This window comes from Hemibagrus wyckioides, linkage group LG06 (genome assembly GCF_019097595.1).
Source record: "Hemibagrus wyckioides isolate EC202008001 linkage group LG06, SWU_Hwy_1.0, whole genome shotgun sequence".
NCBI lineage: Eukaryota > Metazoa > Chordata > Actinopteri > Siluriformes > Bagridae > Hemibagrus > Hemibagrus wyckioides.
The window spans coordinates 32,406,201-32,419,354 of NC_080715.1; the positions used below are offsets into that span (position 1 = coordinate 32,406,201).

At 41.5% G+C, this 13,154-nt stretch overlaps 1 protein-coding gene across 1 annotated transcript in view; it reads left to right on the plus strand.

The window, feature by feature from the left end:
* Nucleotides 1-13,154, plus strand: part of kcnh3 (potassium voltage-gated channel, subfamily H (eag-related), member 3) — a 141,761-nt gene that overhangs the window by 106,735 nt on the left and 21,872 nt on the right. Inside the window, exons 8-10 of the mRNA XM_058391441.1 lie at nucleotides 5,099-5,458; nucleotides 10,504-10,703; nucleotides 11,769-12,018. Coding sequence (XP_058247424.1) covers nucleotides 5,099-5,458; nucleotides 10,504-10,703; nucleotides 11,769-12,018 — 810 coding nt within the window. The remainder of the gene's footprint in view (nucleotides 1-5,098; nucleotides 5,459-10,503; nucleotides 10,704-11,768; nucleotides 12,019-13,154) is intronic.

Sequence of the window (13,154 nt, forward strand, 5' to 3'; positions counted from 1 at the left end):
GACGGTCATGGTCTATGATCAGATCATCAGGGCACAGACAGCTCGCACAAATACAGTTCCTGTAATGGATCGCAGAAATGGAACAGCTTGGAATGGGAATAGCTAGGAACAATGGAATCAGATTAAGATACTGGAAAGACACTAAGCACCAGGAAATAGTTTATTTAATCATTGATTGACCAAGCAGCTGAAGAGGACCAACGCATTCTAGGACAAAACACAATTGCAAAATGGATAAAAAATAATCACTGTTTTTATTATTAAGAACAATACATTTTGTGCTTTATAATAAAGCACTTAATAAAGTTTTTATGTTCTGACATGTCTGAGATTTGTATGCAGTTTTACTTGCCTGATGATACTAGATTGTGTTTCTGAGGCAAAATTTCCACACCATGTTAGATTTAAACTCTAAACCTGTTATGTAGTGTTAGTTGAATGACGATGGAACATATGCTAAGCTGATCTGGTGCAGCTGAGGCTCAATCCTGAACCTTTGGGTCAGCATACGTTTGGGCCTGCAGGTGTGGTGCACCGTTCTGTACACTTCATCACTATCAGAGAGGTTTCATTCTCACCGTGATCATTACACAATGAATGGTCCTAATAACATGACACACCGTTGCCAGGCTTTATTACATTTCTTCTCGGGTGTGTGAGGCGCAAACTGACCTCGCTTCAGAAATAGAAATGAATTTGCACTTCCCTTTCAAATAAGACATTCAGAAAGTTAGAGGAAGAGTGAAGGCTTCTTCGTAGCCTTTCAAACTTCATGGCACACCACGAGTTCAAAGTCAGGAAGAATGAGATTTTAGGAGCTCTATTTTTGTCAGCATTTTGGTTTATACACAATCATAAGAGAAGAGAACGAGGACCAGGGAACATAAGAAATTATCTCTATCTATCTATCTATCTATCTATCTATCTATCTATCTATCTATCTATCTATCTATCTATCTATCTATCTATCTATCTATCTGTCTGTCTGTCTATCTATCTGTCTGTCTGTCTGTCTGTCTGTCTGTCTATCTATCTGCCTGTCTATCTATCTATCTATCTATCTATCTATCTATCTATCTATCTATCTATCTATCTATCTATCTATCTATCTATCTATCTGTCTGTCTGTCTGTCTGTCTGTCTGTCTGTCTACTTATTTATATGGAATTTTGTTCTGACCAAAAAACGTTAAATAGCTTTAGGATTTTGATCCTTCAAATCAACCGTGATGACACGCTCTTGGCCTTTTTTTCCAGCTAGCTTAATGAAGGAGCTGTGTGTGATGATTCTCCATCAGTCCTGAGGAATTTACATATGCTAAGCTCTTGTTGGCAGCGTTCCCTTTCGTTCAGCATACTAAAGGAAAATGATTTCTCTCAGGATTTTTGTTCTGGATATGAGTTTATACGTAGACATCGATTTTACTATTTATATTTGCTTTATCTTTAAGATTAAAAATCCACACAATAAGTGCTACAGTATGTTCCTCTGTGCTATATACTTTTACTGGCTTCTTTATTAGGAACACATATACACTTGCATTGTACACATTTGTTCACATATACATACATTTATATAAATATGTTGTTGTTCTTTCGGCTGCTCCCTGTTTGGGGTCACTACAGCGGATCATTTGGTCCGAATGTTTCGCTATGGCACAACCCTCCCATTTAATCCGGGCTTGGGACAGGTATTGAAAGCTAACTCCTCAGTGGCTGGGTTTAGCTCCCTGCCCGTGAATTGAACCCAGGCCACATCATTGAGAGAGTGGGATCCTGCCGGTGGACCACCAGGAGGCCAAATACTTTTATTTAAATATAAAATCCAGAATCGCATGACTATGATCTCAATTACATCAGCATGCTGTGTTTGTTGGTATCAAATGGGCTGGTTTGAGTATTTCAGTTACTGCTGATTATTTGACTTTAAACAGAATGGTGCAAAAGTTCTGCAGGGATTTCATTGCATGGTCTTTTTCCTATCGTTACCTGTCCAGTTCCAGTGAATCGGTACTTAGACTCTTGTTCTTGGCTAACAGAAGTGGAACCTGATGTAGTCTTCTACTATTGTAGCTCATCCACCTCAAGGTTCAGCATGTTGTGCTTTCTGAGATGCTTTTCTATTCACAGTGATTGTAAAGACTGCTTATTTGGGCCTTCTTATGAACTTGATCCAGTCTGGCCATTCACCTCCAAACTCTCACATCAACTGCATACAGAATTGCTTCTTTCTGGATGTCTTGCACCATTTTGTATAAACTCTAGAGAGTGTTGTGTGTGAAAATCCCTGGAGATCAGCAGTTTCTGAAATACTCAGAGCAGCCCATCTGGTAGCAACAACCATGTCACAATCACACTTTTTCTTCATTCTGATGTTTGATGTGCACATTAACTGAAGCTCTTGACATGTATCTGCATGATTTTATGCATTGTGCTGATATGCATGATTGAGCAGGTGTACAGGTGTTCATAATAAAACAGTCAGTGAGTGCTCACAGCATATGCTATGGTTTTGTGAGCCACATGCATAAATTTACTTCAATCAGCCATAACATTTTGACCACCTGCCTAATATTGTGTTGTTCCCCCTTGTACTGCCAAAACAGCCCTGACCCATCGAGGCATGGACTCCACTAGATCCCTGAAGGTGTGCTGTGGTATCTGGCACCAAGATGTTAGCATCAGATCCTTTAAGTCCTATAAATTGGGAGGTAGGGTCTCAGGACTTGTTTGTCCAGTACATCCCACAGATGCTGGATTGGATTGAGATCTGGGGAATTTGGAGGCCAAGTCAACACCTCAAACTGGTTGTTGTGTTCATCAAACCATTCCTGAACCATTATTGCTTTGTGGCACGGTGCATTATCCTGCTGAAAGAGGCCACAGTCATCAGGGAATACCGTTTCCATGAAAGAGTGTACATAATCTGCAACAATGGTAGGTGCTACGTGTCAAAGTAACATCCACATGGATGGCAGAACCCAAGGTTTCCCAGCAGAACTTTGACCAAAGCATGACATTGCCTCCGCCAGCTCGCCTTCTTCCCATAGTGCATCCTGGTGCCATGTGTTTCCCAGGTAAGAGACGCACACGCACCTGGCCATCCACATGATGTAAAAGAAAACGAGATTCATGAGACCAGGCCACCTTTTTCCAGTGCTCCGTGGTCCAGTTCTGATGCTCACGTGCCTATTGATTCTGCTTTCAGCAGCGCACAGGGGTCAGCACGGGCACCCTGACTGGTCTGCAGCTATGTGGCCCCATACACAACAAACTGTGATGCACTGTGTATTCTGACACCTTTCTATCAGCACCAGCATTAACTTCTTCATCAATTTGATCAACAGTAGCTCGTCTGTTGGATTGGATCACACGGGCCAGCCTTTGCTCCCCAAGTGCGTCAATGAGCCTTGACTGTCCATGACCCTGTTGCCGGTTCACCACTGTTGTTTCCTTGGACCACTTTTGATAGACACTGACCACTGCAGACTGGGAGGTGCTCTGATCCAGTGGTCTAACCATCACAATTTGGCCCTTTATCAAACTCACTCAAATCCTTACGCTGGTCCATTTTTCCTGCTTCTAACACATCAACTTTGAGGACAAAATGTTCACTTGCTGCCTAATATATCCCACCCACTAACAGGTGCCATGATGAGGAGATAATCAGTCTTACTCACTTCACCGGTCAGTGCTCATGATGTTATGGCTGATCGGTGTATAATGGTAAAAAATCATGAATGAAAATAAAAGGCTGTGTCTAGTAGGGATACTATGCTACCTGCTGAAAATGAGTAGTTATGATGTAAAGAAAATCTAGAGGATAAACCGAACCTGGGCTCATATGAATAGCTTTGGGATAAATATTTCTTTTTGCCGTCTCCTTGTCATTTGCTTCTATCTGTTTAAATGAGCTGCTGTGTATGTAAATGAGAGAAGAAGCACACAGCAGATTGTGTGTTAATTGCAGGTTTAAGCCTCAAATGGTTGTTGATGTGCTTCAGTAATAAAGAAGGCAGAAGGCTAAGTGACAGGATGTGTATGTGTGTGTACTGAGAGTGTTTAAAATGTCCTCCCCCACCTGCTCTCCCTTTCCTTCCTTCCTCATTTCTGTGGGCAATAGATGAGTGCGTTTAAGCAGTATGATATCTCAGAATGTTGCGTCAGTGGTCCTGGATGATGTGTCACCATGCTGCACTTTGTCTGAGCTAGAGCTTTCAGACTGGCAGGCAGAGAGCGCGAGAGAGACGGAACTGATCTATCCGGATTGAAGGGTTGGCAAACAGATTCAAGCCAGAAGGGACAAACTGTAACACTTTGAGGTGCTGTGCTGTGCTGCCAGGATGTTAGAGCTCTGCTGGAGCACTGATGTGTTCCTGAGTGTGAGTTCAGCACTCAGGATAGTGACAGCTGCACTGCTAACTCTGAACAGTTCAGTACCACAGACAGGGGCAGCAACTCCACTGATGAAATCAATGGGATACGTTTGAGAACCAGGCCTCGCTGTGTGCATTTATTTCCATTTATCCGAAATCACTTCCAAGTGAGTCAGAATCTGATTAAAGTATAGTGCAGCAGATAGCGGCGCAAGTGTTGATAACAGCAAGAAATTAGTGGGAAGCCTGATGAGAGCTGCAGCTAAACACATTTAACACAGTTTAGAGTGCTAGTGCTCAGAAATGCTACTGCTTCATTGACAAGTTGAATCTTTTAAAGTTTACAGACAAGTAACACAGTCCAGTTAAACAGCTGACATAAATCTACGTTCATAAAAGCTTCATGTAAACACGAATCAGCTGTTATAGCAAGTGCTTTTGTCAATTTTGAGGCTGTTCACAACTTTAAGTAAAGCAAATCCAATAATTCTTACAACGAATTCTTACAAGTTATAAGCCATATCGTGATAATCATGAGTCAGTTGTCATAACAGAGCCTTACATCAACAGTGAAGTATTTCACTTGAATTTGTGTCCACTTGCATTAAAATTTCATAGCTGATGAAATAGGACTTTTCAAATTTGTCATAAAAATTTCATCATCAATTTGATTCTTCCTTGTTCTCAACTGACTTCTTTCCTTTTTTTCGTTTTTCAACTCAGGCTGGCTGCATGAGCTGGCCAAACGTCTGGACATGCCATACTTCCTCTCTCCACACACAACCCCCCTTACGGATTCACTGCGACCAAACAACCTGGACGGTCTGAGTGGCAACGTGAGCCAGTGGAACTCCTCCAGCAGTGAGTTGGTGGGGCAGGATACCACAGCCAACTCCAGCCAGTGGAATGGGACAGGGGTGGGGCCAGTGAACGGTGTGCTAAGTGGTGGCCCCTCGGTGCGGAGTTCCTACGTAACGTCACTCTACTTCGCTCTAAGCAGTCTGACCAGCGTGGGCTTCGGCAACGTCTCAGCTAACACTGACTCTGAGAAGATCTTCTCCATTTGCACCATGTTGATTGGAGGTGAGAAAGCGAAAGGGTTATATATATAAGGGGTATATCCATTCTGTAGACCAGAGGTGATACTAGTGGTGTGGCCCATTCTATAAGATTCTTCCTTTTCATTAAAATGATGAGTGGAATATAACCACCCTATCGTGTCATTGGTTTGTTATCTGATTGTGTCCACATGTTTTGCGCTAGTTCTTGATGTAATGTTGTTCTCTTCAATTCAATTTTATTTGTATAGCGCTTAAGAACATAAGAAATATAGTACAAAAGTCTACAAGATTAATGTCAGAAAAAATCATCATCCCTAGTGAGACGGCTGTGGTGAAGAAAAACTCCCTTAGAATGTAAGAGGAAGAATCCTTGAGAGGAACCAGACTCAAAAGGGAACCTCGTCCTCATTTGGGTAACACAGGAGAGTGGGATTATAAATGATTATAAACACCGGACAGTGTGATTATGAACAATGTCATTTCTACAGTCATGTACAGTCAGTACATGCAGATACAGCAAGTGTAGAATGTTATTGTGTGCATTAATTAGAAGGATGTTGTCGTCCTCAAAGTTCACATGTGGTTGGCATCTTCGCTTCAAAGCTGCTGTTCATAATATTAGCAAGCACTTAGATGATGATGTGCATTTGATCAGATGTACTGGAGTACAAGGTTATGGGATGTATTCCCATATCATGGGAATACACAGTTCCTTTGAACACAGTTCTGACAACAGACACATGTTTGATGATGGTGCAGACTGCTGTTTAACACCAATCTCCCATAAAACTCAGTACATTATTAATCAGGGAACTTACCTCAGACGTTACAATAATTGAAAGCATGTGCAGTGTTTGAGTTGGTTGGTTTTGGAGAGTTTCTCTTTCCCATAATCACATTAAATGACAAGAGTACAGTGGAACATGTTGTGTATGTGTGTCCACCCTGTGCATGTTCACCCTCTCTTATTGCCACAGAGCGGAAAATGTAATCATAACCAAATCAGATCTGCAGTTGTTGGACATTCTGTGATGTACTCTATTATACAGATGGCTTGCTGACTCATAGTTAGAGGGTGAAACCAGGAGCAGCTTTGTTGCTATCTGTAGCTAGAATACACATGTAATAAAACACTGTTCACTGAGTGCAATTAAATTCTCTCTCTCTCTCTCTCTCTCTCTCTCTCTCTCTATAAGATATAAATTGTTGTACTTTTTTTTTAGTACAAAACAGAAAACTACAAGAACTAAATAAGATTGTTGTGCATATGAACCCATCTGCTGCTGGAGTTTTGCCCTTGAATTATTATTAAGCATTATTCAAATTTAGCATCACGATATCATATTCAGCTCACGTGAGCATTGTTGAACATTTCCTAAAACAATGCCGTCCCTGGTCTCTGTTCATATGATTGTGTCACTAATTTAAGCTGCACTCACTGTGTGAAACACTTCTCACAAGTGCTCTTAAGATGCGCTTTTAGGGAAATTTAGCTCTCGGCTTTAGCCGTGTCAGATCTGTCTAAAGCTCTAATGGGTCTGTGGGGAAAGCTGCGTATGCTCAACATGTGTCTTGGGAAATGTGTGTTATGTTCACAAATGCTTTGCCATGCTCTCCATGATCATTATGATAATTTGTGTTGGGAGGGCGCTATGCAGCGTGGCACAATGGTGTTTCGTCGCCTGGAGTTGTTTGAATATTCAGTTAGCTCATTAACTGCTCCCACCCCCTGGAGCTGGCCTCATGAATATGCAGAAGCATGTGCTTTTGATTCTTGCTTCCCACCCAAGACTAGCGAGGATCACGTCACCATCTGCCGAAAAGTTGTAGTTGGTTTGCATACCACACCTTTGGGTGCATTCTGCATTATTTCCTCATTCCTTTCCTTACTTCACGAGCTAGAGTACACTTCCCTAAGCAGCAATGGCTATTAACCTCTGTGCCTCATTCAACCACATTTGCATTTATACTAACGCTTTCCTTTGACATCCATTCCAATTAAAAGAGCATTTCTTCTAACCACGCTTCCTATTAAGCTACATCATTTATTGATTTCACTTATCATGGGCCGTGCTCTGAGTGCCTTATCCTCAGACCATTTTAGCAAGCGCAGAACCTTTGTCTACAAACAGTGTGAAGCGTTTGTGCAGAGGCTAACTGATTGCTAATGGTTAAAAAAAAAAATAAAAAAATATAAATCTATTAAGCACTCACAGGGCATGTATTCATTAATGTAAATGAGGAAATTGCCAGTACTGTGTAATAACCAAGCCCTAGTCTGAAACTTAATATGCAGAAGACTTTCCCATCTGCTCTGACTAAATGTAATAAGGTTTAGATGTAAACGGAAAAAGGCATGAAAGATGTCCCTTTGATCAATTATGTGTATTTCTTTTATTAAATAATGAAAAATCTTTCATTATTTAATAGATTATTTAATCAATTTGATGCTTTTTTTTTAGAAATTAAAAAGATATACAATATTATAGAGTGAATTTTAGTCCATGGAAAAGAAAAATAGCTAGCCCTGTTCTGTCAAGGTCAAGGTGATGTCTTCTCGCTGTGAAGACACATGAGCAGTAACCCAGAGACAGGGTAAAGGAGTTTTTCTATAAGTCTATAGTAGCGTGAACAGTATACTGCAGTAGGAATTGCATATGGTGGAATGTTGCTATAGGAAGAATACTGTAGTGTACTATAGACAGAATATACCGGTCAGCCTTAACATTATGACCACTGCCAGGTGAAGTGAATAAGACTAATGATCTCCTCATCATGGCACCTGTTAGTGGGTGGGATATATTAGGCAGCAAGTGAACATTTTGTCCTCAAAGTTGATGTGTTAGAAGCAGGAAAAATGGACAAGCGTAAGGATTAGAGCGTGTTTGACAAGGGCCAAATTGTGATGGCTAGACGACCGGATCAGAGCATCTCCAAAACTGCAGCTCTTGTGGGGTGTTCCCAGTCTGCAGTGGTCAGTATCTATCAAAGTGGTCCAAGGAAGGAACAATGGTGAATTGGCGATGGGGTCATGGATGGTCAAGGCTCATTGATGCAGGAGGAATATTCCCTTTTCCAGTGTCTCTGCAGTGTCCTTTGTAAGGATTTCCAAGCTTCTAATACATCAGGCTCAATGAATCAGCTACTTATCCCCAGAGGATAAATTAGCAAGTGTGAGGGAAATTGTGAAACACTGCTCTAAGGGCATAAAGGATTGAGAAAGGAGAGATGTGTTAGAATGAAGCGTGCAGTGCTCCTGGTGCAGGAATAGAGGTTTATTTGAGATGTGGCACTGAGAGAGGAGGAAGTGTGTCTGAGAGCGTGGGTCTGAATTTAGGACCATGTCCTCAGAGGCAAGCGGGAGGTGGAGAGAGCTTGATGCAGCTGAGAGGGCGAGACACACAAACTGAAATTTCAGAATCTGTCACCACATGTGATCACTAGAGGCCATTACGCTCCCATCCAGCTGACAGCTGCTCTGCCACCCACACACAGGAATCTCACACACACACACACACACACACATACACATTTTACTCATAACAGGCAATGGAGCTACCACACAGCATCATAAACATCCACATTATATCCGGAAACAAGCAAGTACACACTGGTAATTATTGTAATATAGTCAATAGTAGCACAACTGTCAAACACACACACACACACACTAACACCTCCAATACCTGCGGCTCATTAGTCTGAGATGTATATACCTACTCGTGTGTGTTCATTAAATTAAATACCAGACCCACTAGAGTATTTACCAACTTTACAGCACAGCCACTCATAACTAGCACAACTCTGAGAAAGTCAAACAAAATTAAATCCATGTTTTAAGGAAGACTTTGGAGTGCCCTCAGATGGTTTAGACCGACAGAGTTAAGTACAAATGTTAAATAAATTGTGGAAATAAAGAAACACATGCCTGGATGTTACTTTGAGAAGCACCGAGCCAAAAAAAAAAACCTAAACACGAAGAGATTAGTTATGTGACACTTGGGCAGGTCGAGAAGTTTCTTTTTATGTTTATTTCTTGCAGATTCCAAGTGGCAATGTTTCAAGGGAGGTTTTACAATCTGTTGGTGGAATTGAAAGACTAGAACTTGCAAACATTTCATTATAAAAGAAAATGTTAGAAGAATGAAACAGAGACAATAATGGTCTAAAGTGATGAACTGGAATTGGATCGGATGTTACACACTTCCTATTTTACTATCACGATTGTGGACACACCTGTATGTGCTCGCTGAACATCCCATTCCAGATTTTTAATCCTTTACCCTTTGCGGTTATAATAAGCTCCAGTAATCTGGGATGGCTTTCCACTAGATATTAGAGCGTGGCTGTGAGGATTTGTGATCATTCAGCTACAAGAGCATTAGTGAGATCAGACGCTTGATGTTGTAAGTGTGAGGAGGTCTGGGGTTCAGTCGGTGTTCAAATTCATCCCAGAGGTGTTCAGTGGGGTTGAGGTCAGAGTCAGGGCTCTGTGCAGGATTTTTCTACTCCGACCTCAACACACCATGTCTTCACAGAGCTGGCTTTGGCACAGGAGCATTGTCATGCTGGAACATTAGTTACAGTAAAGGAAAATTATGATGTTACAATATACAAAGACATTCTATACAATTGTGTGCTTCAAACAGTTGGGGGGAAGAGGTGTGGTGGTCAGGTGTCCACATACTTTTGTCCATATCATACATATTTACACCATGAATGAAAGTTGCATTGACTAATATTACATACACACACACAACACAATTTGTCTCGAAGCATGATGACGTGGATGTCAGTATTGGACCATTTAGAGCTCCGACATCAGTATGACATCATAAGTTGGTATGACATCATCAGTATGATATCCCTTCATTGCAAAGCGTCAATCAAACTGCATTACCGGGCATAAGGATTATGTGAGCAATCTGGTCCCTGTTGGACCCCTATGATGATGATGATGATGATGATGATTTGTGTCTTTTAACACAAACCTACAGGATTTGCCCTGTCCCTGTGACACACAGTCTGAATCTTACTTATTCCTGTCCTGTGTTTCTCTTCTCTCAGCACTGATGCATGCCGTAGTCTTCGGTAATGTGACGGCCATCATCCAGCGCATGTACTCCCGCCGCTCTCTTTACCACACACGCACCAAAGACCTGAAGGACTTCATCCGCGTTCACCGCCTGCCCAAGGCCTTGGAACAGCGCATGCTGGAGTGCTTTCAGACCACATGGTCCGTAAACAACGGCATCGACGTCAGCGAGGTGGGCTTCTCCGCTTCCTGTTTCCGAGAAAAACAGGATACAATCAAGTTTCGAATTCACTTTGACCTCTATATTCCCTCTAATAACTCCTCTATCTTACTAATGCAAATAACATGTGAGAAAAAATTTGAGTTTATTCCATTAAAAAAAAAAAAACACACATTATAATGTAGACAGAAGACCAGCAATAGATTTTCTTTGCTCAGTGTGTGAGGGTTATTCTGAGCAATTTGTGCACTCTGAGCCTTTAGTTTCTCTATTACAGCGGCTATGAAAGTTCCCTTCAGTTTAATTTGTGCAACACATTTCACGTTTAATGCCCGGCAGTTTCCAAGTACTTTATTTCAGTATTTTTCTACAGAAAGTCAGTCTGTCACCATTTCTCTCACCTTTTCCCTTCTATCACCTGTTCTCTGTGTCTGGATCTCCCTTGTGTTCCCACATAATCATCTTTCCCAGCACTTCCTTTTTCTCTCTTTCATAAGGTGCCTAGACTTCTCTAAAATCAGGCCAGTCTCTCCTCACCTCTCACATCAATCATTCTCCTGCTAATAGACGAACGACTTCACCTATGTAGCTGCAGTTCATCAGAATCAGGTTCAATGACCAAGTATTGTTTTTACACACACACACACACACACACGCAAGGAATGTGTTCCCGGCTGTTGGTGACCCTCAAAAGTACAGCCATAAAATAATGCCATTATACGTTTAATTTACAGACGATGCTATACAGACAAATGAAATAAAGACCACAGTATATAGAGTATCAGACAGGTTTATTTAGCAGTCTCTGAGATCGCAGGGCAACCTTGCTAGCACAGATGCAATGGAGTTTATTAGCTGAAAAGTAATCAAAAATCTCCAAATAAGTGATAACATCTTTTTAACATCATTTTAAAAAAATGGTGTATGGAAAATCGTCTCACAAAATAGAGGTGATTATCTGTTTGTCCTGATAAAATAGTGGACTCTGCACATTATAATCCTGAATGTTATTTCCGGATATTCTTCGTCTTCCTCTTTCAACTTTCAAGTCTCAATGTCAGTGTTTTCTCCCCACAGTTGCTGAAGGACTTCCCGGACGAGTTGAGAGCAGACATCGCCATGCACCTGAACAAAGAGCTGCTACAGCTGCCACTTTTCGAGTCGGCCAGCCGCGGGTGTCTGCGCTCACTATCGCTTATTATCAAGACGTCATTCTGCGCACCCGGAGAGTTCCTCATCCGCCAGGGCGATGCGCTGCAGGCCATCTACTTTGTGTGCTCAGGTTCCATGGAGGTGCTGAAGGACAACACAGTGCTGGCCATACTGGGTAAGAGAGCGGCTATTTTCAGTCACGCTGCTGCAGAAAGTCGAGAGCTCAGTTTTAAGCCTCTCGCCTTAAAATAGCAAAAAATAGTTCTCTAAAAGAATCGCTCGATCCCTAACCTTAGACACCCACTGCCTTTTTTTTTTTAAGGAAAATACATTTCATCTTACAGGAATTATGGATGTTTAAGTATTTATTAATGCTATTAATCCAGACAGCAATAAAGAACAAAATGCTCTTGGTATCATCAGGTTCAGTGAACGATCTTATTGAAAGTGCAGTCTGTGGGGCAGATATTTATGTTTATGCGCTTAAAAGAAAAAAAAGGTCCCTTTTTTAATGTTTAATGCTGCTAGATTTAGCCTTTTTCTTCACAGCCGCATGATAAAAGTGATGTGTACTGAAATTTCAAATCTGCTGCCAAAGAACGTCATTGAACGTCGACACGACCTTCCTGTGTTTCATTACTCCTCTGACACAAACATGGCCCGATGTGCCACAAAGCTTCTCCTGTTCAATTATTAAACGTAAAAATCTGTATCTTAATAAACGATTAGCCTGTAGCTAAATGAACAGGCACTCAGCTGAAGATATCGTGTGATCTCTCTGGCAAAAATGAGACGGCGTGTAATTTCTCAGCATGTTTCTGAACATTTTCCTGACGTTTACTTTGGCCTGTGTTGTGTTCCTGGAGGATGAGGCACTTTTGCAGGCTGTTTCAATGTTCAGTGAGCTGCTAGAACTGGTGTAAGAGGCTTGAGGACAGAGATTTGGCTTCCTGTAATTTACTCAGGCACACACACACACACACCTCGCTGATCATGCCTTCTAGAGCAGAGACAAATAAAATAGAATGAGACTTTGATACAGAAATTTGGGGATGTTTTGCGGAAGTGCACACAAGTAAAGAAGAGTAGTTCATTTCAAGGAGAGTAGAATCATTTTCAGGTTAAAAACACGCTGATCTTTCCCAAATCCACACTTTTTCACCCACAGCTGGACTGGAGTATTTATCAGTAGAGACCTAAGTATGAAGGTGTTTATAGTAACAGTTACAGATTCAAAGAGATCCTGTGTAGAAAGTAAAGAGAGAGAGACAGAAAGAGAGAGAGAGAGAGAGAGAGAGAGAGAGAGAGAGA